Source organism: Gasterosteus aculeatus, chromosome 5 (genome assembly GCF_964276395.1).
Source record: "Gasterosteus aculeatus chromosome 5, fGasAcu3.hap1.1, whole genome shotgun sequence".
In the NCBI taxonomy this organism is placed as follows: domain Eukaryota; kingdom Metazoa; phylum Chordata; class Actinopteri; order Perciformes; family Gasterosteidae; genus Gasterosteus; species Gasterosteus aculeatus.
Genome location: NC_135692.1, coordinates 2922210 through 2950126, shown reverse-complemented (window position 1 = coordinate 2950126; position 27917 = coordinate 2922210). Strand labels below are relative to the sequence as shown.

At 48.4% G+C, this 27917-nt stretch overlaps 2 protein-coding genes across 3 annotated transcripts in view; both read left to right on the top strand.

Moving 5' to 3' along the window:
- Nucleotides 1-92: 92 nt before the first annotated feature.
- On the top strand, nt 93-19073 carry llgl2 (LLGL scribble cell polarity complex component 2). Of its 2 annotated transcripts, XM_040176955.2 has the most exons (27): nt 93-496; nt 4951-5080; nt 5915-6012; nt 6871-6952; nt 7253-7368; nt 7896-8054; nt 8829-8991; nt 9078-9210; nt 9297-9351; nt 9504-9658; nt 9762-9973; nt 10881-10948; nt 11041-11194; nt 11954-12058; nt 12675-12770; nt 12876-13072; nt 13369-13516; nt 13607-13754; nt 14671-14787; nt 14890-15056; nt 15380-15644; nt 16061-16205; nt 16291-16319; nt 16455-16502; nt 17130-17172; nt 17553-17612; nt 17702-19073. In XM_040176955.2, the coding sequence occupies exons 2-26, from the start codon at nt 5006-5008 to the stop codon at nt 17590-17592; spliced, it is 3018 nt and encodes a 1005-aa protein (XP_040032889.2). In that variant the 5' UTR covers nt 93-496; nt 4951-5005; the 3' UTR covers nt 17593-17612; nt 17702-19073. The 2 variants fall into 2 exon arrangements, with proteins under 2 accessions (XP_040032889.2, XP_077959346.1); XM_078103220.1 differs by lacking the exon at nt 16455-16502.
- A 3246-nt stretch (nt 19074-22319) lies between these two features.
- The window catches only part of myo15b (myosin XVB), a 41864-nt gene continuing 36266 nt past the window's right edge, over nt 22320-27917 (top strand). Inside the window, 8 exon segments of the mRNA XM_078103219.1 lie at nt 22320-24152; nt 24327-24503; nt 26285-26349; nt 26438-26501; nt 26832-26941; nt 27129-27203; nt 27538-27631; nt 27718-27821. Of these exon segments, the coding sequence (XP_077959345.1) occupies nt 22326-24152; nt 24327-24503; nt 26285-26349; nt 26438-26501; nt 26832-26941; nt 27129-27203; nt 27538-27631; nt 27718-27821 (2516 nt within the window). The 5' untranslated portion in view covers nt 22320-22325.

The following is a 27917-nucleotide window of genomic DNA, read 5'->3' as shown; positions in this document are numbered from 1 at the left end:
AGGTAATTCAGTTAATAGCCATTTTGGTACGAACATGTACAGCATCAAGAAAGATGACGAAAGAAGGCCTTCGCAAGAAAAACATTGGAAAAACTGCTCCGAGCCGATGCGGAAGCGGGTCAGAGTGGGCGGGGTGGGATCTCTGGGTGGCGGATTAACGGTGTGCACTTGAACGCATCACCGGGGAGGAGTTAGCCGAACAGTGAAGTTTAGCCTAGCAGGAAACAGACGTTACCACCGCGACAGAGGAGGAGGACAGAGCGCCTGTCCCCGTTTTACTGCTTTAACTGGAGCTAAATCTCGATATTTCCTCGGGAAATACAGTGTCGCTTGGTTTCTGGGATTAACATTGCTCGCTTGTGGTGCGGTAACATTTTTTCCCACTACTTTGAGGATAGAGCTTTAGCCAAGTTTAAGCAGCCGACGCTGGCCGGGTGGAATCTTCTCCAGCGTCTCAACCGAGGACATCCGCCGAGCCACGGCTGTTCTCAACCAGGTGAGTCGGGAGCTCGCGCCAACAGGTGTTTGCGTCAGTGTCAGTACGCCGACGGTTGAACTCTCGCGGACGACTTGGTTGTTTCTGTCCAGCGCCTGAACGGCTCCTGCTCGAGCTAACTCGGGTCGCTAGGTTAGCAAGACGTGATCCCCGTTTGCCGAGTGGCTAGCGGGCTAACTCCTTCCTCCCCACACGTACTCCAAACGGCTTAACGCCAGCGCCGTGTGTGGTGACACGCTCGCCTTTTGAGGACTTGGATTGGGCCACGCAACTTTGGTCATATTGCATGTTACACTTTTAGGCATTTGGTTTAAGTTGACGGTGCCTAACGTCACTGTCTCGCACACGTAAGTTACGTGGAGGGTCATAAAGCACCGTGACACTTAAGTTTGCTTGATGTGTTTCTTCCATGTGTCGCATTGACTGAGTGACTTAAATCTCACCTGTCGTGTTTTATGGACAAGTGGATCTGTCTACAACGATACATTGAATGGGCATTTTCTTGTGTGCAGCTCGTTGAGGGTGCATTTATCATCCAATCTCTTATTCCGGTTCGCAAACGATCGCCGGACTTACTAACTAAACCTCCAGCAACCATGGCGACCTGACGCCGGCGGTTTGTGTCTCAGCGGTTTACGGGCTGCAAGGTGTACGCAGGCGTCTCCCGCGGCTGCAGGTGAGCGGTAGCTGGGAGATGCACGTTGCATAATTACGGAAACGTAGACGCTCCGCAAAGGCGTGTCTCCCCAGCAGGTATGTCAGCAAGCGCCCTTTGAGTCAACGGTCTGGTTTCAAGCGTGAGTAATCTGTGCGCGCGCGTGTGTGTGCGCGTGTGTGAGCGAGAGAGGGAGAGAGAGCGTGGGACCGAGCGAGAAGCGTTCCACCGGTTCGGCTAGTTTCGGTTCAATCCACAACAACTCCACTATGAAGTGTAAACACCGCGTTTGCTCGCATCGGGTCCAGTCCCAACTCTCACTGACCTGCGCTCATTTGTTGGAGTGAAGTGTGGTGCGTTCGAGGCCTCTTGTGTCACCTGCGCGCTCAGCCAATGCGCTGCGTGCGTTCAGACCCAGTGCTCCTGCCTCTTTAAATGCTAGTGTCGAGCTAACTTTTAACAAAAAGTCCCACAGTCTGGACAGGATACAGCTTGAAGGACAACAACTGTGTCCTTGCAACTCCACCTGCATGGGCACAGAGAGGCTTTGTTCTCGGTAGCTATTACACCTGCATGGTAAAGTCCACCTGCAGCTATTGTGGAGGCCGCATGAATTGCCGCTCCCAAATCAGGGCGGGGCGGGGGGGTTATTGAGGAGTATGGGGGGGGCAAAAGCATGAAAGTGTTTTAGTTTTCTTCTGGTTGTGTGAATGTACATGCACAGTAACCTTTTAGAAACAGAAAATACATTTAACTGCTCCACCCTCACAAACCGGGGACAGCGCGGCCAAAGACTCGTCCCTGGTTTTGTTTGCGCTTGGAGGAAGACAGTCACTCCGTGTTTGGAACGCTGAAACCGAATCGTTCTTTCACCTCCGGTATCTGGCAGGAAAATAATCCAGTTTTTCTTTGGCTTGCTAATGGGACGGCACAGGAAGAAGCAATGCTGCAGAAGGGTCTCTTTACGGCAGGGCTCATGAAAACGATGTTTAGTGTCAATGGGACAAATAAAGGGTTAATAATCTATTCCAGGACATAACTCATTGTGAGAATGTGATTTGGCCCCAACGGTTGAGTAAACGATCTGATGGAAGATGTTACTTAGATTTGTTCTCGTGGGTTCAATGTGTCTGCAAGCAAATTCTATTTGTCACCAAATGATTTGTTTCCCCCCTAATTCCTCTGTATGTTAAGTCCCTGTCAATGAGTGAATCACGGTTATCCACACACACACACACACACGCGTCCCTGGTTCTGATTACAGGAAGGCGGCAGTGATAGAATATCCTACCAGCCGCGCCCAACGCTGACAACATCTTCTATCTGCTTTGTTGGGGACAGTGGAAGGAAGCGTCCCCTGTAACGTCCTCCTACCCCGGCTTGTCTGCCGCATTCTTCTGCCCCCCCCCCCACATACACACACACGCACAGGGAAGCACTTTTCCTAGTGTCGTTTCAATCTGCTCACGCAGCCCGCCCCCTCCCACCCAACTGACTTTAAATGAGACCAGAGTCCCCCGCACACCAGCCGATGCTGACTCAACAGTGCTCTTCTTCCATTACCCCCACCGAGTGGCTCAGTGGTTCCAGTCCCTGATCACACAGGTGTGTGTTCCATAGCTGCGTTGTGGTGTCTATATGTTGACTGTTATTGTTATTGCACATCTTTGCACTTGTTATAATTACTATTATTTGTTTTCGTCGTGCAGCAAATTCCTGCACAGCTGCCGCTTGCAGTCCGTAAGAAGAATGTTAAGGATTGCCAGACATTTCCCGGTTTCTCCGTCGGCGCGATGCTCGCTATTCCATTGACAGACTCGGTTTCATGCCTCCTTGCGGTTGTTATTGTCGTGTCCAGGCATGTTTATGCACATTTCATTCCCTTTCACTTTGACTCCCTTCTCAACGTCGCTGGCTCTGTTGAAATGCTGGGAATTTGACATCCCTGAACTGAGGGGAACCACAGATAACCAATCTGACAGGACATGTGAGATTATTGAGCAGCGAAGGCGACTCATTCAAAGCAGACTGAGCTGCCTGAATGTGACTTGTGTGTTTAATTTGCAGAGGTAAATGCAGTGCGTCACCTCTTCCTGTTGAGGGATGAGCTCACCGCAGATCAAACAACGCGATGACAGACGCGGCGTTTGCCGTTTTTTTTTTGTTTTTTTCAACCCCAGCTCATTACTCCCGCGCTGGCAAGTCGAATTCCTGGCGGTCCGTATCGGAGCGTTGGACCCCGGCACTGTGCTCTCTGCTGAAACCGGCTCCTCTGGGTCTGAGGGTCTCTTCTGACCCACCATTGTTCTTCTGATTAACCTGAAACTAGCAGGTCACAGTAACAGCCACAATCCTCACAGGAACAACCATATCCAGTCTATTCAATGCAAATCAGTGTGAATGCTGAAGCTGAACCATGAAAGACCGTAGAAAAACAAGACAAGCTTCAGTGGGACCAAATAAATCATCGTTTTATTTTAACTATATAAGTGTGTGTGTATATATTTTTATTTTTTAAGATAATGTGTGTCACCAGTGGGGTGATACAACACACACTTTAAAAACCAAAGTAAAATTGGTCAGATAAAAATACTAATACGTGAGTTATTTTGGAATTAAGCCCATTTATTATTAAGCAGCTGATCTGGTGTGGAGCTGTTTATCACATTTTACTACACAAACCCTTTTAATTTAACAAAAGAAGCCAAGCTTTTCAAGGAGTGGGGAACTAAATCAGCGTGTGGCCCTTTTGTCAGCATTAAAGGGGCTGATGTATTTAAAGTCTTGGTTCGGCCTGCGAAGCCTCAATAAATAAAGCCACTACTCAAAACCACAACATCCAGTGAATTGATGCCTCGATGTGTTGCTGAAGGAAAGGATTGAATAAATCAAAGTGCTTTAGCTCTACATGTCTTCATCCACACGGCGCCACCTTCCAATCAATAGTAACAGTCACAGCACGGTCACTGGTCCATCCTCTGATTGAATAACCACCCTGAGACAGTCGCCCATGAAGTGTCACTAATAGCAAAATTCATCCTCGTGTGGTTTCTTAGGCTTTATATATGAAGTGGACATTTTGCGTTTGGCTAAGCCAATGAAGTGAAGTAAAAAGTAAATCGATATATTTGCGAGCGCGAGAGACTTAATTGTGACGTTGGCCTTCTGATGAGTAGCTGGCGCAGGAATAACACCCGGCTGCCTTTAATGACGGGCAATTTGTGCTCTAATGTCTTGCACTTACTTTAAAAGCTGCAATTAATGTGATGGCAGAGAAACCGGGGGGGGGATTAGGACGTCTGTGGGCTGCAGAGGGAGGACCCTCACATGGCGCGTCGCCTCTGACTATTTATTAGCGTTCCCATCCTGCTGGTGGGGCTTTGACGTTTCACACGCGAGGGAACCATTACTGCTGTTTGTTTGCTGTCAGGACGGTTTATGGCTTTAAGCTCCCTCTTCTGGTGTGACAGACCGTTGATTTATGATCTGTTCAGAATCACACATTAACAGCGGTTTAACTGTAACTATCACAGTGTGAAATAAAGTTTTACCAACAGTCGGTACCTTCTAACATTCAGTAAGAAATGCGATGGGCACGTCGTTCATAGTTTACAGCGTGTCCCAGTGGAGAACGGCTTGGTTGTAGGTTTAAGTGCAACTATGTTTTCAGCAGCAATGTTTTTTTTTGTGTCATTCATGCAGAGGACCGTATTCCCCACATCTGGCCTCCTCTTCTAGTTTTACTGTCTGTGTCTAGATTTAACTAGGACGACCCTCACCACCTCTTTCCGCCCTGCAGCGTGCGTCAGTGGGCCCCTCAGGCCCCTCCGGCCCCCCGCTGGTGCTGAGACAGGATGAAGAGGTTCAGGCGACATGGCCAGGAGTCCCAGAGGGAACGACTCAAACAGGAGCTCTTCCAGTTCAACAAGGCAAGTACTAAGAACACTGACTCGATGTACAGCATCGCTAAGCAAGGCAGCTCAACAGCCAGAAGGGCCCCCACTGAGGATTTAAGGGCCAATCCCAAACTCAGAGCCTTCAACCCGTAGGAACCTAACCGACGTTGTGCTGTTCTTTCTTTTTATGTCTTTCTGCTTCCGCTGGCTATCCGAAGAATTACAGCATTAATTAGTCACAAGTCTTCTTGGTGGTCCGGGGTTAATTATTACCATCCCTTTGCACCCCGGAGCTGCAGCCTTATCAGCGTCCAAATGGAATTTGCCAAATGTTACCTGATGTTATCGATGGCTTGTCAAGCTACAGTTTTGTCCTTTAGTGTGTCCACCTGCTAAATAAACACAAAGCTCATTTCCTGCTTTCTAAACGCGTGTGTTTGAATGATGAGTCACAGAAGAATATGCTACAAAAACGGAGAACAAACATCCCAAACCCTTCAATGTGTATCTGCTCTGCAGCCCGTTTAGAAAGAGAGAAGTCCTCCGTTGTGCGAAACCACAAAAAAGGCCAGTTGCAGCTCGCCCCACATGCATCATTTCCCAGACGTTTATGTTTATTTAAAAAGCAGAACGTAGGATATAGATCATCCACGAGTCAATGAGGCAGTATGAGATTAAACATGACTGGATCTGTTTATAAACCGTAGTTTGGTCACTTGGTGAATTTTATTGTTCATCTCCACCTGAAGGGATGAGGACAGTCTTAAAGTATGATGGCTGCTTCTGAAGGTTATGAGGTAAATGTATACAACCCTGTCCCTCCATAACCCTAACCCCCCCCCCCCGTCTGCTCTCGCCCCTCTTCAGACGGTGGAGCACGGATTCCCCCACCAGCCCAGCGCTCTGGGCTACAGTCCCTCCCTGCAGCTGCTGGCCATCGGCACCCGATCCGGGGCCATCAAACTGTATCCGACTGCGTGTGTGTGTGTGTGTGTGTGTGTGTGAGAATCTGTCGGGTTTGAACTTGACGCAGGTTTGTGGCGTAATAAACTGCTTTGGCACTGCTAAATCCTGGTGTGCGGTCACATGGGTCACTAGTTGGGGGGGCTTTAGCTTTTTCCCACGCTGCGCCCACCCCCGGCGGGGTCGGTGTGGCCGCGGCGCCCCCCCCCCCCCCCCATCTTACCGCTCCACTCATTGATGGTGCAGCGGAGCCAGTCGGTTCCCTCTGCCCATTGTCACGCAGGCAGAGACGCAGCGGTTCTGATGCCCTCTCCGGCCGGGCCGTTTCCCACAATGCAGCAGACTGTCCCTCCATACAAGGTTCCACAGGGCACAGATGAAATCGTTGAATGATTGTTACGGTTCTGAAGCGGCGGATGCTTCAGACTGTGTCAAACAACAGGAGCCACTGTTGTTTGACACACAGCACACGAATCATTGGGTGACGTGTTGATTCCCTCAACACGTCACCACTGAACACTGTCTCAACAAAGCCTTCAGCACACACGGGTTGTATGAGGGGAAAAAACCTGCTGCTGGGAGGGGGTTTGGACCAATACTGCGCCCAGGATTTTAATTAGTTTAATTTCTCATTCTAACCCCTCGTTCACATGGGCCTGATGAAAAGAGGCACCTTTGATGAGCTTCAGTTAGACACAGATTCCATCGAGCACCGTAAGCGCTTCAGCGCCGTTCAAGTCGAGATATAAATGAAGAAGCTTTTCACACGGTGTGACTGGCCAGACGGGGTTAAATGAGTGCACTTATTTTTTTGACACCATCCTTTGATCATAGCGAGTGTGGCCTTGACCAGCGGTCAGATATGGAGCTCCGGGTGTGGAGTTCATGGGTCTACATGACGAGAATGCTGCCGTGACCCAGGTGCACTTCCTCCCCCAACAGGTACGGTCAAACACACTAGACGGGAGCTCTTCTGCTTCTTAAAGGCACTGTGAGGAACTTTCGACCAGTTCTGGAACGCTGCCTCCGTACGACCGACATTAATAAGCGGGACCATCAGAGGACAGTCGGACCCGCTGCAGGAGGACAGTCTGGTCCTGGGAGACATTGCTGTTTTGTTTGGATGAAAAGTTCCTCCCAGTAGCTTGAATGTAGCCAGCCTTGCAGTATTCTCTGCTTGACCGTGTAACCGCCTTTTGTTGAAGAGCTTTTTGGACCGTACTTATTGTAGCCCATGATCAGGTGGAACTGGTGACCCTGCTGGATGACAACAGTCTGCACATGTGGACTTTAAAAGCTCACACGGGACTGTCTGAACTTCTGGAGATCGGACGCTTCACTCTCACTGGACCACCTGGGTAACTCGCACACTCGCACCGACCTACAGAACCCTCGGCCCCCTTTCTTTTATTTTCCCATTGTGGTAGTTTTTAATAAAACATCAGGAGGATATTGGCTCCAGTCAGGTTGCTGGCTGCGTACTTTGTGCCCCCCGAATGATCCTCGCCCTGAGGTGGTTCCTCCCGATGGCTCCGCGGGTATCAGGGTGGAGCTTACTGATCCCACACCAATTCTTGGAATGGTTTTGGTCCAAAAGGCACTCCATACAGACCCAGTGTGATGAATTCTTCACACATTTTTGGAGCGTACATCTCAAACTAATATCCTGATGCAGCTTCTTAACGTGACGGCTTCATGCATTGGTTTTTTTTATATCATAAACAGAATAGTTTTGGACTAAAACAAATTAAAATAAAACCTTGTGCTGTGAGTGATTATAACTAAATTGTTAAAGTAATAAATACATTTGCAGACCAGATGATAACTGTACGATTAGCTACAACCTAAACGCCAACCGACATCCCCCCCCCCCTCCTCCTCTTAGAGCCCCTCCCAGTGTGACCAGGGTGACGGCGGTGCTTGCTCACTCCTCGGGTGAGCTGCTGCTGCTGGGGACAGAAGGAGGCCACGTCTTCATAGTGGAAGTCCCCGGGTTCAGAGAGCTGGAAGAGAGGAACATCAGCCTGGACCAAGTGGCCAGCAGGTGGGCAACGAGCACGTGTGTCATGTGGAGCTCTGATCCCACGCGTGATGTTTCTGCTCCGTCTAATCTGCAAAGCATGTGTATTAGGCCAAGTACAAAACCCACCTGGGACCCGGAAAGGGATTTTATTTTGTCAATGGGATAAGTAAATGTCCCATGCAACCACAAGACCAACTGAAAAGTAAACATTCGACTTGCAGCCGCTCAACAAGTCGGCTCATGGTTTTGTGTTATGCTGCAGTGGTCAAACAGATGAGCAATAACTCCACCACTAGAAGTGAACGTGGAAATAATAATGGCCCCGCTCTGCGCGGCAGCTATTAGTGTGGAGGGTTGCAAAATACTGGGATTATTCAAACTTTCCAAGGAGTTACACGGAAATTAACTGTATTTAGCTTGTTATATACAACAAAACAACATTTTCTTATAAATAATGACATTCAGGACTTAATCCATTTGTGAGCACGTGTCCGTTTGTGCCCATTGGGACCGAACTCCCCTGTGCGCATCGATCTCTGGACGACTTTACATGTCCCCCCCTTGCTGGGGCGACACTTAATGGCTAGAATGAGCTTTTGATTGAAAAGGAATTATTGTAAATATTGCGCACACGTGTGTAGAACAGGTTTGGTTGCTGCTCTTTCCACAGCAGCACACCTCTCCTCTGAAGATGCTCCCCTCGTGTTACGTTGTGACGCCCTGTAGTCGCTGCGGTTCACTGCCCCTCAGTGTCCACAGGTCCATAATACCTGGATGTTGATCCGTCTCCTCCAGTGTGCCGGACAACTACACCTGCCGCAGGAATCTGGAACACGTGGAGGCGCTGCAGGAGAACCCGGTGAACCCCAGCCAGGTCGTCATTGGCTACGGACGAGGTCTCATGGTCGTATGGGATCTGAAGAAACAGCGCGCCATCCAGCACATCCCCGGCACACAGGTAGGTGCCCTGCAGCCCAATGCAAGGCCCGGACACCTGTGCAGAATAAACCCTAATCCTTTGTGGTCTTCTCAATGTATCCGTAGCAACTGGAGAGCGTGTGGTGGACCGAGGACGGAGGCTACCTTCTCAGTTCGCACAATGATGGCAGTTACTGTAGATGGACAATGGGCAGCAAGGATGTGGACGAGGAAGATGTGAAATCCGACATTCCTTATGGTGAGGACTGCGCATTCTTTAATCCTAACTGGCTTTTTACGTTTCGCTTCTGGAGCCTGACGATGACTCGTCTTTTATCCCTGCAGGACATTTCCCCTGTAAGGCCATTTCGAAAATAGTTCAGTTATCTACAGAAGAAGGGTGAGTCCTTCAGTCATTTACTCAGTGAAAGGGTAACCTGCTAATGTTTAACTTTGTTTCCCAGATTTTACACAACCTATTGTTACACATTAATCTCTGTGCAAACTGTGTGTGTGTGTGCGTGTGTGTGTGTGTGCGTGTGCGCGCACTAGGCCTCCGTTCCTGCTGTTCAGCGGTGGTATGCCCCGGGCCAGCTACGGGGACAGACACTGCATCACAGTGATCCACGGGAAGACACACGTGGCTCTGGACTTCACCTCCAGGATCATCGACTTCTTCGCCATCAGGGGTGGACCACAGCACACAGGCAAGCAACACACACACACACACACACACACACACACACGTATGTATGCTCATACACTGCAAATGAACGCTACATCTCTCTTCTGCTCCGGTCTGGACTGCAGGGGACCCCAGTGCGCTGGTGGTCCTGGTGGAGGAGGAGCTGGTAGTGATCGACCTGCAGACGGAGGGCTGGCCGGTCATCCAGACGCCGTACCTGGTTCCCCTCCACAGCTCCGCCATCACCTGCTCGCACCACGTCTCCGCCATCCCCCTCAAGCTGTGGGAGCGCGTCCTCGCCGCGGGGAACATGCAGAGCACGCACTACTCCAAAAAGGTAAGCGCTGAGCAGATGTTACCTCTGGAAATATGAAATGTGGATCTTGGATTATATCTAAGAAAATTGATTTTTGTCATTTTTATTAGTTTATTTGCCTTCCCTTTGCATTTCCCGTTACTATTATTTCTCACTGCTTTTGTCATGTCACATCATGCTTTTGTCTCATGTTTCAATAAAATGTTGTCCCCTATAAGCATTAATTGTTCAAACCCTAGACTGTGATTACTTACTTACTACTTATGTGATGTTACGTTTTTCCTCCAGTTAATCAAGCTAGAGATGAGTTATTTACCATCGTCTCAATAAAGTCTATCTTTCCCACTTATTCGATTTTGAACAAAGCAACTGGTTGGAGAATGACATGGGTGCAGATCAAAGGACTTGATGATTCTCAGCGCTGCTCACTTCTGTGCTGCGTGAATCTGCAGAACATCAGATCACGTCTCACGTCTTGCATACTGCAAACTAGAGCCACACCCCCTTTTCAAATGTCTCCATCTAATAATCAAAAAGCATTGCAGGGTGAATTTAATGTACTTTGTTTCCTGTGGGATCACAGTGATGTCGTCACATAAAATGCACAACATGCGCTCAGTTAAGCGATCTACCAAAAGTACATTTTTGTCCAAAAAATATATGCAGCTGATCAATCCAGAGTACTACTAGGCTGCCTTTTAGAAGTGGTTCTAAAGAAATAGTACCTGGTAATGATGGAAAACCATAAAAGAGCGAGCAGAGTGTGGCAGCGTCTGTGGGAACGTAGAATAACTGTGTGTTCAGAGCTGTTCATCATGTATGGTATGCTGCGTCCCGAATGCGGACACATTCCTTCAGCTCTGGTTGGACAGGATGACGTTAGGTTGGTATTATTGTTAAACTTTTCATTTCCCCTCTCTCTTTGCAGCCATGGCCAATAACGGGAGGACAGAACCTGGGCCCAGACCCTCCTCAGAGAGACCTGCTGCTCACCGGGTCCGTTCTCAACTCTATCTATTGGTCTCTGTGACACATTTCCCAGAAATATTTCAAACAAATATCCTCTGTGTGTGTGCGCGTGTGTGTAGGCATGAGGATGGGACGGTGCGCTTCTGGGACGCATCCGGGGTCTGTCTGTATCCCTCGTATAAGCTGAGCACCGCTGGAGTGTTCCACACAGACGCCGACCCCAATGACAACATGAACCAAGGCACCGAAGGAGAGTGGCCCCCCTTCAGAAAGGTGTGTGTGTGTGTGTGTGTGTGTGTGACGAGCACTACCTGCTGGTGAAGAAGCTTTAAACTACAGTTTTAAGGTCAATAATGAACTGTGTTGACGTGGAAAGATTATTCATCTTTATGAGCGTAGACTTAAAAGTGTGCTTCCTCACAGTATGGGTTGGTTTAAAGCATAAATAAACGCTAGTAAAAGTGTTATTTGTCAGTTAAGTGTGCACCAAAACATCTGTGGAGTTCAATGGAGGGTTTTACACGACCACTACCGCTATTTTTAAAAGGAAGATTTTGAGAGAATGAATCAGATTGAAGAGCTTTTGTTTGTTGGAAACATCGGCGGCCTATAAGGGCGCGCAGAAGGCCTCCGATTCATGGAGGGAGATCTGCACAAACGTCAGAGCAAATAAACGCATTCTCTTGGTCGCCTTCAACAAAAAATCTCTCCTCTTGCTGGCGGTGAATTGCTCTGCAACACGCGCAGCCCTTTTAGAACCAAGAATTGAAACGAGTCCATCGACACGCCGCAGTTGCAGAAGCACGCAGTGCCTTCACCCTGATGATGTCATCACAGGGACTTGTAACGAAAGGTCTTAGATCATAGCTTGACTCATAGTAACAGCTTGAACTCGGATCATGACGCTGACGTGGGCATTATTATTATTATTATTATTTTATCACGCATGCACTTATTAGAAGTCGCTTTGGATAGAAGCGTCCGCTAAATGACATGTAATGTAATTACATGTTTCTTTTCTTTTTTTTCCAGGTAGGCTGTTTCGACCCCTACAGTGACGACCCACGGCTCGGCGTGCAGAAGATCCATCTTTGTAAATACAGCGGTTACCTGACTGTAGCTGGCACAGCTGGACAGGTGAGATGAGTGTCCTAAAGATGCATGCATATAGGTCGAAAGGGACAAACCATCAGTTAACCATGATTTCCATTAGTCGTGAGAACATTGTTGTCGCCGTACTATGACTCAGACGTGCTCAGGGATGGAATGGTGGACTCCAAGGATGACGTCGCTGATTACCCTTCCGCTCACTCCTCCCGCTGCGGGAACCGCGGGGTGGACGAGCCAAGTCAGCCGCCATCCGCGCCGCAATCCCGCTTCTCTGAGCCCAAATAGTTCTTTTTGGCTCTGCGGCTGAAGTTACCGTCTGCCTGAGAAGTACTGAGGCCTTCGGCTGACGTAAAGATAGATAATAACTGCAGACTCTGCGGCTAACAAGGGGCTGCCACATTCTCAGCGTCTAACTTGAGGAATCCAGCATGTTAATAAGCCATGAAATAAACTGTTCTACAAACGAGGAGACAAATATCAACTCAACTGACTGTGATTTACACAAATATTCAGTTGACGGTTTCATAAAGCATGAGCGCTCAGTTTGATGCACTCTCTGCGTTATGGTACATAAGTGTTTATTGTAAACTTCCCTCTTTCAAGCTGTGCTCAGTCCCTCTGAATCCCGCCCTTGTCTCTCCAGATCCTGGTGCTGGAGCTGAACGACGAGGCGGCGGAGCAGACGGTGGAGGCTAAAGTCGTGGATCTGCTGCAGGGCCAAGAGGGCTTCCGCTGGAAGGTACTGACGGCTGTTGCGACTTCATCATTCCAATGCTTTCACCCATCGCTCCCTGCCCTGTGGAGCGGCCCAATCAGCATGTTGGTGGTGTTCCCCGGCGCTCAGGGCCACACGCAGCTGGACGTGCGAGAGGAGCCGGTGCTGTTCCCCCCGGGCTTCCAGCCTTTCGCTCTGGTCCAGTGCCAGCCCCCCGCCGTGGTCACCGCCCTCACCCTGCACTCTGAGTGGAAGCTGGTGGCCTTTGGCACCAGCCACGGCTTCGGCCTCTACGACTACCAGCAGAAGAACAATGTCCTCATCAAGTAAGCAAACACGGAGGAAGAGCTCGGGTAGGAGGTACCTCCACTTCATGTTCAAAGTAGCCGCACAGCTCCAGTTCAGTCTCTGTGACAGGGACATAAAGACCAGCTACATGTCTTTGCCGGGGAGCACGGTTGCGCAACCCTTTTTCCCATAGAGGAGGCTAAAATGAAAAAACACATCCTATTCCCCCAAATCTCTCATTTCAAACAACATGAAGGTTTTCATTTGTACATCTGTGTTGATCAGAAAAGATCACGGTCATGCATGTGTCACCTCAGTATTCTTCCAATCGTAGGTGCACCTTGAACCCCAGTGACCAGCTGGCCATGGAGGGTCCTCTGTCCAGAGTGAAGAGCATCAAAAAGTCCCTGCGACAGTCCTTCAGGAGGATCCGACGCAGCCGGGTCTCGCTAAGGAAACATCACGTCAACAACGCAGCCAAGGTCCGCTCGGTGCATTTGGCATTTGGTACTGAGGCAGGACGTGACCTGCCCTGCATTTCCATTCCTCATCGCCCCCTTCTCCCCAACTAGCTCCAGGACGCCAACGCTCGGCTGGAGGCCGAGCTGGCAGAGATGGAGATCGCTCCGGTCCAGAGGAAGATCGAGGCGCGCTCCTCAGACGACTCGTTCACCGGCCTCGTGCGGACGATCTACTTCGCAGACACCTTCCTCGCAGACAGTGAGTCCCACCAGGGCACAAACCCCCACTGTGGGACTCCTCTGGTTGTGTAGAATTCTCTGAAAAGGCTTTTCACTTGATTTATTCCCTCAGTAAACATTGCAAAGGTTCGCTAGATTCAAGTCTTCAATACTGCATGATGTTAATTTAGTGAATTATGGCCCATTTAGAACCACATAAGTCTGTAGGTCACTGCGCATTCCAAATATGCTAACTTCATTCATTTCATTTTGTATTGCCCAAAATCGCATAATTACAAATTTGCCTCAGAGGGCTTTACAGTCTGTACACATGAGACATCCTCTGTCCCGAAACCCACCATCGGCAAAGGAAAAACTCCCTAAAACATGAAAAACTCTTCCATGAGGGAAAAAAGGAAAGAAACCTCAGTGAGAACGTCAGAGGAGGATCCGTCCCCGGGATGGACAGACTACAATGGATGCCATGTGTACAGAATGAACAATGTGGAAGATGTACAATACATTCAAAAGCACAAAAAACTCTGTGCATTAATAAAACGTGGATTATGGTAGAACGAGAGCGTGAGAGAGGAGCTCTGTGTGTCCTAAGAATTCCCCCGGCATTCTAAGCCTATAGCAGCTTAACTAAGGGCTGGTCCGGACTAACCTGAGCCAGCCCTAACTATAGGCACAATCAAAGAGGAACGATTTAAGTTTTACTTTAAAAGAGCTGAATCTGCCCCCGGACTGAAAGTGGAACCTGGTTCCACAAAAGAGTTAATTGGTAGAAAATAAAATAGGGTGATGGCCGTAATCCAAAATGCTGGCTTCAAAAGGCTTCGAAACCACAGTCCGCGTTTTGATGACCACACCCACTTGTTATATAGAGTCTATGGTCACAACGTACATGCAGCGTACCTCCCGGGTTTCTCATGCGTCTCCTCATTCTCCCGCAGGTTCACATAACACGCCGTCGCTATGGGCGGGGACCAACGGCGGCTGCGTGTTTGCTTACATGCTCCGCCTTCCTGCCGCAGAGCGGAGAGCGGACGAACCGGTCACCGCACTGCCAGGTGAGAAACCCTCGCTTGTTTTTAGGGTGGACTGCTTTCTCGCGCTTTGCACCCTCCCTTTGCCTTCTTCCCCCTCGTTTACGTTTCCTCTTTTATTTCCAGCGAAGGAGATTCAGCTCATGCACCGGGCCCCCGTGGTTGGCATCTTGGTGCTGGACGGTCACGGGGCTCCACTCCCCGAGCCCCTGGAGGTGGCCCATGACCTGGCCCGCTCGCCCGACATGCAGGGCTCACACCATCTTGTGGTCATATCTGAGGAGCAGTTTAAGGTCAGGATTACACACACAAATACACACACACACTCTCATACACAAGAAACACTCATTATCACCTGCTACGTTCTCATGGGCCAATCCACCCCCGATATGCTGACCGCAGTAACATTAAACCATTCACTTAGTTTGTACCGCAGTGGAAGATTCTCTGAACATGGATCATGTACCATCTCTATCGCCGAGTTACAAACTGTCAATGATGAACATAATCAAGTTATTAACAACCTGCAAACGCCTTAAATCTTGTTATTTGAGTCTAAGCTGTCAAACTACTCGGGCATTAAGTAGTGCTCAGTTCTGACCTCTGACCTCTTCAGGTTTTCGGCCTGCCGAAGGTGAGCGCGAAGACGAAGCTCAAGCTGACGGCCATGGACGGCTCCCGGGTGCGGCGGGTGGGCGTGGCCTGGTTCGGCAGCAGCCGGTCGGAGGACTACGGCGAGAGCGGCCTGGTGGTCCTGACCAACCAGGGCGACGTCCACGTGGTGTCGCTGCCGACGGTCAAGATGCAGGTCCACTACCCCTGTGTGCGGCGAGAGGACGTCAGCGGCATCGCTTCCTGCGTCTTCACCAAGCACGGCCAGGGTACGGCGCCACGAGCGGCCGCTAGCCAGAGCAGGGACTCACAAACCGCTGCTGTGCAGATGTGGAAGACCCAGAAACGCTGACCAATCAGAGCAGATGTGTTTTGTAGCGATGCAGGAATATTCTTCTCTGGTCAGGGAAAGAATGTGAACTAGAACTCAGGATTTCTAATTATACTTGTGACTTTTCCCAAACGCATGCTTTAGTTCTTTGCAGTTCCGCTAAATCAAGGAATCATGAGACGATGACACTCAGCGCCCCCCCCCCCCCTCTCCCATAGCACATGACACCAAAGTGTCACTTCTCAGTCAGAAGTGGTTATTTTTGTGTGAGGTAGTTGGGCCGGTCTGCTGGTTGCTGTGTGTGTTTATGATGGCTGACTTTAGACCCGTCCGTGTGTCCTCCTCGTCCCTCAGGCTTCTACCTGATCTCTCCCTCTGAGTTTGAGCGCTTCTCCCTGTCTGCCCGGTGCCTGGTGGAGCCCCGCTGTCTGGTGGAGGCTCCGACCGACTCCTCCACCCAACGTGGGTCGCTGCTCGATGGCGCTTCATCTGCTCACAGGTAACACATCTGGATTTTTCCTCTGATTTAAAAGTTCCTTTCAGTACCCGTGACCTTTTTCTTTCCTTTTTTTTAATCCTTCTAGAATTACCAAACAGGAGAGCGAGGATGCAGGTAAAATGTCTGCCTGGCACCTGTATGCTAAAAAGCCCAGCATCATTCTCCATCATGCATGTTGAGCACTCGCACACAGACACACACTCACTGACTGTGCTGACGTGTCCTCTGCCTGCTGCCTGTGTGTTCCAGAAAGTGCAGCTAGACGTGTAATGGAGCATGCTTTGCTGAATGACGAGCGTGAGTACTGGGGAGACAGAACTCAAGTAGTGAAATGATGCAGAAGACTCTTCGCTTTCTGTATTTCAGACGCGTCACCAGAAGACAACTTTAAAAAACGTTAATCCGGTTTCAAAATTCTTCATTGTGTGACTATTTTTACACACAAGGAACTTGACATGAATCAGAAAATACTGTCAACAAAGACACAAATTCTCCTGTTTTCATAAATAAATACAGTTGGGCTGTTGATAAAATGGACCCACCCCTCTGTAAATACCTTCAGAACAGGGATGGAAAAGTCCAGTTTTCAGAGTCTAAGGAAAAAACAATTGTACACAAAAAAGCTCAAGTTCAAAACAATAAGATCTCAATGTGAAACTTGAGTAGCTAAACAAACAGCTGTGCATTGTGGGTGTTTTTGAAGGGAGGGCTTGTGATTGGTGGATTGACTCTGTCCCGCATGTTCCATGAGCTGCTTCTCCTAACGGGTCTGTCAGCTTCCTGAAGCAGTCACCTGTTAACCCGACCTCCTCCCAATGCATGATTTGAGTAACACGCCCCTGAGCCCAGGGTGTCACATGTCAGCGGCCCGTGTGAAGTGCAGACCACGCTGGTCAGTTACCCTCCTCTTTTGTCCTCCTGCAGAAGTACTTCAGGAGATCCAGAAGTCGCTGGAAGGAGATCACACGTAAGTATTCTCCATCACTGACTGATAACGCCTGACCACACGTATTACTGGGTGACTGGCTGTGGTCCCAGAGTAGCCCAAAGTCTCCAAGGCAGCGACCGCCTGTCCACCACCAACAACACCATCCGGCCTAAATATTAGATAAACATTTATTCATTGCTTCAGGACGCAAAGAGGATACCAACAAATGTCTTTCTAATGATCTAATTGTGATCATTGTCTACTATTAAGTGACATGGGGTTGAATATGAAGCCGTTCATTAACAGGACTGTGATGTCATCGATATGCAAAGACTGCCGCCCCCTGCTGGTACGGGGAGCTACTGCCTCTCCGACCGCACTAGTGTGCGCAGTACTAACGTGCTGTGTGTTGGCCGCAGGTCGTTCCTGGAGAATAATGTGAAGAACGCCGTGGCTTGAGGCGTCCGCTGACACTTGAGGTGAGACTCGTGGGGCGCCGCAAACTTCTGACCTGCTGGTTGTGGGAAGCGACCTTCTTAAACTGTTCTGGAACCTGTTGTCTCCTCAGAGTGAACTGACAACGCATGAAGCGCTGCACTCGCCTCCTGCTCACCAACGCAACCACTACTGCCCCCCCCCCCCCCCCCCCCCTCCTCACCTCAGTGACTGACCTCCCCACTCCAAGCTCCCACGAGACCCCCCCCCCCCCCCCCCCCCCACCGTGGAGAGACAGTGGATGGCTCACTCCCTGTGCGGATGGAGGGGCGACAGAACAGACACCACTTGTGCCTAAAGACTGTACCCAATCAATCACAGCGGCCGTTACCCCCCCGAAGCCACTTGACATGTGACAGGATCGAACCAGCATCTCCCATCTGCCCCCCCCCCCCTACTCCACACAGCCTTCACCACCAGCGGCCTTCTCACGGGGCCCCGGCTCTGTGCGGTCCCAGCGGCCTTCTTCCGCCCACGTGGACGCTGCTGGAAGGAGGATTTTATTAATGTTTGAAAATATTTTATAGCTTGAATTCTACACGATTTGTGCCTACTTTTTAATTTATAAGAGCAATACTGTGGAAGCCCATTTCTGCCGGGAAAAGGAAAAATGAACCTAGCAGTAAAACATGATTAATATTACAACTAATTGACCGTACTATGACATTATGGGCTGAATTGTAGAATCAAAATACTTTATTTGATTCGACATGAAAAACTAAGTCATTAAGTAAATTAATGACAGAAAATGTATCTAAATTGTTTTTTTTACACAAATTTCAGGAAACTGTTTGAATTTAAAGTTTGTTTTACTGTACCTTGGTATGTCAATAGCTTGTCTCATCTTTGCTATTTTAACATTTAAATGAGCTTCCATAGTATTCAAACTCTCACGTTGTCAATGATGCCTAAAAAAGATACGCAAGTTGTTTAATGGAAGCCGTGCTGGTGTGAAAATGTTTTCAGTCATTACGGTTGATGCCCCGCCCCCCCCCCCCCCCCGTCCACTCTATACCCTGTAACCTGCCACAGGTACGCCGTCACTACTGCGGAGCTCACAGTGCTGTACTATTGGGGGGAGGGCAGCTTTCTATGGGGTCTGATTTTTAATTATTTTTTATGTAAACCGTTTTTATATCCCAGCAATGAATGATGTAATTTAGGAATGTAACTAAGCTATTGTAGTGAAATGTTAATATATACAGTATGTATGGGACTCAGTCTGTACCTGTGGGCCTGTTGTGACTTGGGTTGGCTGCTATTTAGATCGTACAAGGAAATATTTTGGTACTGTGTCTCACAACGCTGGGTGTTTAGCATCAGCCTAGAATATATTTTTGTAGTGAACTGATTAAGAACCCCTGTTTTTTTTTTTTTTTTTTTTTTTACTTCACACTACAGTTTTCTTGTGGATGATTATTACATGTTTTCTTTCCCCCAAGAAACCAATGCGTCTGTTTTTATTTCCACACGTGATCCCTGTCTGCTGTCGGTTTAGATTACAAGGCCTTCATTTTACCTCCACTGATTATATTCCAGAACTCTTCTCTTTAATTTTTCCCCTCTTCCGGTCCAGCCTCGTTATCGGGGCCGAGGTATCTCCAGTGAAGTGGATCGGTCGTCATACATGCGGAGCAAAGCGTTTTGATCATCCATTACAGAGCGCGGCGCTTTGTCCACTGGCGGCTCCGCTGTAACCGGAGCGCTCGGAGGACGCGGCTAACAGCCACCGCTTTGTTCTGTGATGACGCTGTTTGTCCTTTGGAAGCTGAAGACGGGTAACGGGGCCCGGGTGGGACTTGGGCATTGAGGTGGATGTGCTACGACGTCAGCAGGTTCCAGTTCGCCCAACTAAGCTCTGAATGCTTTAGTGTTCAGTTCCTGGCGTTATGTAACACATAGATGCAGTCAGGCGAAACAAAAAAACAGTAGCACATTCTTGCGGTGTATTTACTGAATTTGTATCAGAATGACTGTCAACCGCAGCAACAAAAGTAGATGTCGGAACAGATCAAACGGTCGACCTCTTTCCGTGCAACTGACTGAGCACCGAGCAGAGTCCACCTGCTCGTGTCCCCACAGAGTTTATCTCCACATGAAGTTTGATCTCATCAGTCAGAGTTTCTGCGACGGGACATCCCGGCCCACATCGTGCTGGAGGAGCCTCCGTGAAGGTCTCAAAGTGCCAATAGTGTTCCAGTAACAAACGCAAAAAAAACATTAAAATCAAGCCAAATGTATGGATGGTACTGGCATGCACCGCCGTTGCCATAGCAACATTTGTTTAGCATAACGTTAAACCATTGAATTGAACCTTAAGGAGCCTTTTCCTGCTGCACAAAGAAGCAGTGACCACCAGGTTTTAATTTAACGGTAACAACAACCGTTGTCTGTAACCTGCAGTAGTTTAACCCACATCGCACGCCAACAGGATGCATCATGTAGTTGGACTTTGTTCTCCGGTTGTACATACAGGGTTCCGAGCTTTAATAGAGCACAAAAACAAATATTCAGGATCAGGAAACATTTAGTTACCAAAATATGCCAAACATACAAGGAATTTGTCTTGGCGGTTAGTGCGCGACAGTAGACAGACAAGACAACAGTGCACAAGTAATAAAATAAAGTAAAATGAAATGCTAATGCAATGGGTTAGTAGAATAAGGCTATGGGTTAGTATAAAACAAGGGAATAAAAGTTAAAGTTTTTAAATATTAAAAAAGTTAAAAAGAAAAATATTAACGAACAAGTAACAAAGTGACGACAAAGTGATGAATTGCAGTTAGTGGGATGTGCAGTATGAGGGGGAGTGACCGGTGGAGTGTTATAGTCAGGCAGTGGGGGACCGGCTCTGTTGATGAGCCCGACTGCCGTCGGGAAGAAACTGTTGGTGTGGCGGGAGGTCGTAGTCCTGATGGACCTCAGCCTCCTGCCAGATGGAAGGGGCACAAACAGCTTTTGTCCGGGGTGAGAGGGGTCGGCCACCATCTTTTTAGCTCGCTTCAGAGATTGTAGATGTGTTGTGGAAAGTACAGTTACGTCAGCAGCACCTTATATTTTCTGGAACGCAGAGCAAATCATAAAATGCCCTTTTTTCTATCGGCAAACTAAAATTGGTGGCCGCAGAAATTGAGAGGAAACGGCCGAGCAATGAAGCCCTTCTCTTTCTCCCCCCCCCCCCCCCCCCCGCTTCTCCATCACTACCTATTGTTGATCGCCCCCAAGCGGCACCTCTCACCTTTCCTCCCCAGCATTCACCAGCTGGCCACATGAACGCAGCAGAGCCGTGTGACCAGAGCTGTATTATTCAGAAGGCAACTTGTGTCGGCGTGTGCACGTCGATGCACGCCAGCTCCCCTTTTGTCAACGGGGGGCATTGTGTGAGTGCATGAACCACACGCAACCTTGGGGGGGGGGGTATTGAATATTTTGCTCCGTGCCTCCCTGGTAAATGTTTGGTGGGTGGGATATTGGTGTGTATCTTCATGAGCATGGCTGCATGTTTGTATCACAGCTGTTGAGGACACGCCGGAGCACTTCGCAGCCCCCCCAGACATCTGGGTTTCACCTGAGAAGCCTGGTAAGCTACATTACGCTGAAATGAGCTGTCACTGCTTACCTCCCCCAGGGTGCACAGGCTATACAACTACATTTAGGCGGATCTAAAGATAGCCTACCACTCAGGTTTAACCTGCCGATAAAAGCTGTTGTCTACTCTTCAAAAGGAAGAGGAGAGTCTTTTTCCTCCAGCGTAGAAAAGGGTCATCGCCACTTTTGTGTTGTTTGTCTTGTTAGGGATGCGTTGCTGCCCTGAAACACAATAACAGAAAGCAAACCAGGTCAGTGATTGCTAAACTGGGTCTGACCTGGGTGTCTTTAGCGTCAGAACAAGGATCAGCGACTTAAAGTGTGCAACCCGGTCTAGATGTTGAAAGGTTGAGTTAAGGAGCTGGTTTCACTGAGTTTGACAGACATGTTACTCAACTTACAGCCTGCAATTGTTCATTTTATCGAGTGCGCGTCTACCAACGTACAATATCTAACACATAAAATAAAGCATAACAAGATATAAAGACAATTCATGAATCTTTCTTAGGTTATTTCAATACTGAAGAATTGATAGCATGTCACCGGTCAAGTCACAAGGTAAAACAAATGCCACAAAGCCGAAGGTGGCAGCAGCCAGAAAAGGTTATCAGCGGACAAATGTGACACAGGACGCCCCTCAGTCTCCCTCCGAGCCGCCTAATAGGAGACATAAAGGAAGCCTGAATTCACCAACGCTGAACAATAGAAAGACGGATGCAGGTCAGAGTAAAAAAAAAGGTACAGAACCAAAAGAAGTTGGGAGCAGACTAGGAAACGGAAAAACTCTAAATGACAGAACACAACTTCAACATGACAAACGTAGCAAGACAGGCAAAACCACCAAACTCGAGCATCTGCCAAAAAGAGCCCTGACTGAGGGTGGGAGGATCACCAAGAAGCTCCCCACCCAACCGGGAAACCAGAGAAGGGACAACGTGACCGAGGAGGAAGAATCAGCGAGTGACACAGGAAGCTCAGCAGAGGTGACGGTGGAGGAAACTAGCAACGACGAGAAAGAGGAGGAGCGGAGAAGTAATGAAGAGCCATCTGAGTCACATGGAAGTGAGGAGAGCAGTGAGGAAGAGGCTGAGGCATCAGGTACAGAACCGATGGCAAATGAGGAATCGGACAAAGGGCTTTCAGAGGAGGCTAAATCAAGGAGGGAAGCGGACACGTCTGGTGAAGAGGAAGAGTTAAACAAGAAGGACGTTGAAGTATCTGAGGCGGTCAGCAGTGATGTGAGTGGAGACGAGGTGATAACCCAGGAGGACGCCCTTAAAAAGCCAACAGCTGGCAAAGCCTGGAGACGACGCGGAAAGACTCAACGTTCCTCGGAGCCTGGACAAGGATCGAAAGACAAGATGTTTAAAAAAACAAAGGCTGACAAGCAGGAAGAGAAGGCAGAGAAACAGAAAGCCAAAGCAGAGAAGCAGAGGTTAGAAAAGGAAGCCAAACAAAAAGCCAAGGAAGAAAAAAAAAACAGGAAAAAAACACAAAAAGAGGACAAACACACTTCTGCAAAAGAGAAGGTTAATCCAGCAAAAGACCTTTGTATTAACCACGTTGACACAGTAAAAGGCAAGAGCCTAAAAGGAAAAATCAAAGAGGAAGAGGATTCTGTAGAAGCTGATCCAGATGTCGAAGAGGAGGAGACTGAACCAACATTGACCAAAGCCTTCAAAGGCCAGAACCGGATTATGCTTCTCAAAACCAAAGGTAAAGGCCTCAAAGCAATTCCGGAGCCAGAGGAGCGGTCGGTCGCTGAAGCTGTCGCCAAAGGTCGGCCACAGAGTTTGCTCTTGGGGAAGGTCAAGATGGCGTCTCTCCGGCAGAAAGCAAATAAGGTGTTGGAAAAGGCTGACGAAGAAACATCAGAGAGCGAGGCCATTACTGGGGAATCTGGCAAACCCAAGGAACGTTTGATAGCAAGGAAAAAAAGTGCATCCACTCTTCGCCGAGTTTCAGGTTGGATTCAAAAAAACATGCCCCATGGATTTAACATGAGAATGAAGATTTCTGCTTGGACTAAAGCCATAGGAGTCTCCCACTGGTTATCCTTTCGGACTATAAAGCAGAAGCATGTGCCCAGGAAATCAGAAAAAAAGGGTAATATCTTCAAACATCGAATGGTTATGAGAGTGGCCAGTAAAACTAGTCTGGCCAGCAAGAAAAACAGGGGCCCCTCGGCAGACATAACGGGCAAAGAGAATGCCAGCCTCAAAGGAAAGGCGGGAGAAGAAGGGGAAGACGTAGTCCCAGCTGGGGAGAAAGAAGTAGAGGCCAAATACGCAGTGGTACTTCCCAGGATGAACAAACTGCCCAAGGCAAAGATGGCCGAGGTTCCCCATGCAGCTCCTGGACCTTCTACTATACCAACAGGAGAACCCACCGTGCCACAGCCAAAACCCCCTAAACCAGGTGCCAGGCTTGTTCTCCCTGTAAAACCAGATCTCAGCCTTCTGAAGTCCATCAAGAAATCCTTGCCTGGGGACTTAACAGCAGCTGCAGACTTGGCAGAAAGGAGCCCTGGGTCCAGTAGTAAACTGGAGGGATCGTCCGCCATTGGAGATGTAAAGAGGAACGCCACCCTCAAAAATCAAGATGGAGTCAGTGTGCTACAGGCTGCAAGAGGGAAACTGAAAACCTCCCAGATCAACCTGACAAAGATGGCCTTGCCAGGTGGAGCAGTAAGTGGTGGGGTGACTCAAGCCAATAGGCCAAACCCAGAGAGAGAGGCTACAACTGGGATACCCAGGTCCACAACTCAGCTGTTCCCAAAGGGGGAGGCAAGTGCTGCAACGTCAGGTGTCCGGTCCTTGTATGAAGAAGAGGCAGACAGAGAAGTGGCCCAGCTGATGGGTGAGGGGGGGATTTATACGATCCCCCAACCAGAGGTGCACTGGGCTGGTAACCCACAGATGAGTGGAGACCCTCAGGTATGTGTCACAATATTGGTGGTAGATAGTTATGAGTACATCACAGCACTCTGTCACCTAAAAAAAAAAGTAAAGACATGACTATAAGTGGAACGTGACAAAATATAGTTGGATGAGTGTGACCCAACGATTCTTTCAAGGTCAATCATCTGTCTTTGCGGTCTGTGGGATCAGGACTGGCTGCGTGCAGAGAACCTGTTGCCCCACCAGACAGTGGAGAAGTTAACAAAGTGGACAGTCTATGACGATGGGGGCCAGGCCAGCACCGTTCCTGCCCACAACGGCAGGGGCCCCTGGGAATCAGAGGACCCTACGCAGGAGATGCTGGAGTGTCGACTGGTCAGCACACAGGTATTGACACGGCATGTCATGTTACAAACACCATACTGACAATCTAGCTATTCGGAGGGCGTGTTGAGATTTAACCAAAAGCAAACTTAAGTCTAGCTTCACCCACCCCCATTTACCACAGGATTGATAGCAGTTCATATTTGTTTACCACAAAGAGGTCATCAAATCCCTTAAAAGACATCATCTTTAGCTGCCTAGCAATGTATGCATTGCTCAGACTCTGGCTGACAGAGAATCTTTGATCTCTCTGTTACTGCCCTTTCAAAATTTGGGAGATTTAAGTATTCCATGCTAAAAATCCTTGGTTTAAACCAGGGGTCTCAAACTCAATTGGTCCGACCGGCGAACGGTTGACGTGGGGGGTGGCACGGCTGATACTTTTCAAAGAATTTGTTTGTGTTTGCTTGTTTTCCATGCAATGTCACTCTGCTTTCACTCTAACAACATCCCTCAAGCTTTAATTTAGTTATAGTTCATTTCAAAGACAAAAATAACTCGTCAACCTGTGACCGAGGGTTTACAACAGCTTGAGCTTGGATAAATAACCTTTGTTTTGCTTCATTTATGTTTCCTTTATATTAATCAGTTGTTGAAGCAGGCTCATATTTGTAATTCCTTCTGTTCAGTGTCATAGGTCCATTTGCTCATATTTCATTATGAGACACCTCTTTTTGCCTCATTAAATAGTTTTACTGCATTATGCTTCAAACACTTCCTTTATTGATTGTAAATTAAAAGCTTTCTGGCGTTTGAGTTGACTCAATCTCTTGTTTTACCAAAACATTACTGCCATGTATTTGGCCTTAATGCAGCAATAACAGTCCTCCGACGAGGTCTGCTGAGGTAGACTACATAAAAAGTACCGGCCTGGTTGGATTATATTGGTAGGCAGGCCCATACAGTATGAGTTGTCTTTGTTGATGTAATGATGTAATGATGAAGGACGTCACTCCCAGCAGTGCCAGCTACCCTTGTGAGTATCTGTTACTATAGTATTAAATCCAACTAGTTCTGGGAACTCGTCTCCAAGGCGGACAGTGAACAACAGGAAACAAAAACCTGGACCACAGTTTTTGGAAACCGGAGCTCCTGGTAGGGACCATTGACACAACAAAAAGCCAAATGGTCCATACTTGTCCAGATAACAGGAAGACAGTCGTTCTGTCCGGCACAGGTCGCTTCGCTGCGGCCTGGCAATCAGCAGGTAATTGTTATAGCATTCTAGCCTTGGTGAGCCGCAGTAAAAACGTCTCGATCGGATTTCTCGAAGTTGCATTTTCTCACAAAAACCATAGAGATAAATATTACCTCCATTGCAGAAAGGTTGCACTATTGCTGTCTCATGTCTAAGATTTGGAATGTCGGCATATCTGTTCTACTTCGTCACTCACAGCCGGTGTGCACACAAAAGAATCAGGGATTAACGACTGCTGTTTTATTTATTTCCTGCTCTGAGCCGACACAATGGAGCATAATACACACACACCACACCGCTATGAGATTGCAGTATATCAGCTATCACACAGCTGCGAGTGGATTGGTTACCCACTGTGAAAAGGTTGTGGGTAGACCCGGCCATTAGCAGAGGGGAAGCAACAAAACCCATCTTCAACCATTACAGGCTCATTTGCTTTTAATTCAATGTTAGCCAGGCCAGAAGATGGCTGTGGAGAGAAGGTAAGGGTGGAGGCGTCTGTCAAGGGATGCTCCAGATGAACACTGGTGGTACTTGATACCAACTCATAGCCTCAGTGCTTCTCATATCTGTGTCCTTTTTCCAGGTGGTGATGCCTGGCTGCAAAAGAGCAATCGAGGTGGATGAGGTGGAGGATCTCTCCCAGCTGGAGTGAGTTATCTCCCTTTGCCTCCCTTGCAGCCCCCCCCCCCCCCCACAGGTTACCTAAAGTCCAAATTTGTTTGTCTCCTGTTGTCAGGGAGGTGTGTGAGAGCTCTGTGCTGCTGAATCTGAAGAAGCGGTTCCACCGTGACTGTATTTATGTGAGCTGCATTCCTGATCTCGCACTATCATCTTGGTTTTTTTTTTCAGAAACAGATTCTCATTCATTTTATTTGGGTGACATTTTCCCAACACTGCATCCGGTAATGATTTGCAGTCATCACAAACCTTGACGTTTTTTAAGAGTAATGCTAACGCTAATGTGGCGGTGAACATCTTGTGAGATCACAACAATCAAAGAATATGAAGAATATTGCGATAACACAACTCAAAATCTATCACAATGGCAGACACGTAACAGTACCTGTGGCCTTTGCTAAATGTGTAATTTCCTTATTCACTGAAGGCCTGTTTTTCTTTTTTCCCCCCAGACTTACATTGGAAATATGCTGCTCTCGATTAACCCCTTCAAACCCCTCAGCATCTACTCCGAGGAGCTGAGAGAGAAATACCAAGGCAGCGAGCAGCATCGGAACCCACCGTGAGGCGCCCTGTTAGCAATTGTTTATTCCAATGCCGTTCACTCAGGTCATCATTTCCTTACTGCGGATAACTCGAGTCTCTTATACCTTTGATGAACTGGCAGCGCGTAATAAACGCTTTGAGTTTCTTCAGCTTGCCTTGTGTTTTTCTATTACTGATGTTTGCCTTTCTGTTTTCTGCTTCAGTCATGTGTACGCCATAGCCGACGCTGCTTTCACTCAGTCTCAGGACTCCACACAGGAGCAGTGCATCATCATAAGGTACTGGAAATGACCCCCGACCCCCAGATTTCTATGCAGCTTTTGTCCAATTCTGGCACTTATTTAAGCAGCAACCAAACTCCTTGTCTCTCCCTCACTGAGAGAAAAACACTCAACTAGATCACGACTCTTTTCTGTCCTGGCTGCTAAATGGTGAAATGAGCTGTCTGGTGCCACCAGGACCGCAGAACAAACACAAACTAAAGACACACCTCTTCACACTATACCTGGACTAATGGACAATGTAGCCTCGCTTGGCTCATGTCGTTGGTTAGCCCGGTGGCCAAGTGGGTAAGAAACTGACCTGTTTCAGTGCTTTTCATTTCTTATGTAGTGGCCAGAGTGGATCAGGGAAGACTGAGGCCTCCAAGCTCATAGTCCACTACCTCAGCTCTGTGTATCAGGGCAGAAACGACAATCTGCGACAGGTAATTCATTCACGCAGGGGGGGGGGGTGTAGCCTTCATCCGCCATTCCTTATTATCTCATTGCATCACTTCGTTTTGTCTTCTAGCCCATGGAGGTCTTTCCAATCCTTGAGAGTTTTGGGAACGCCAAGACCATCCTCAACAATAACTCCAGCCGCTTCGGCAAGTACCTCCACATCCACGTCCTCCAGTGAGTCCACCTGAGATCTTCTGATGTTCGACACATGTCTTTGACGAGATTGGTTGCCGTGCCTTTACGTGTCGACTGTCTCTCATCTTGGTTAAC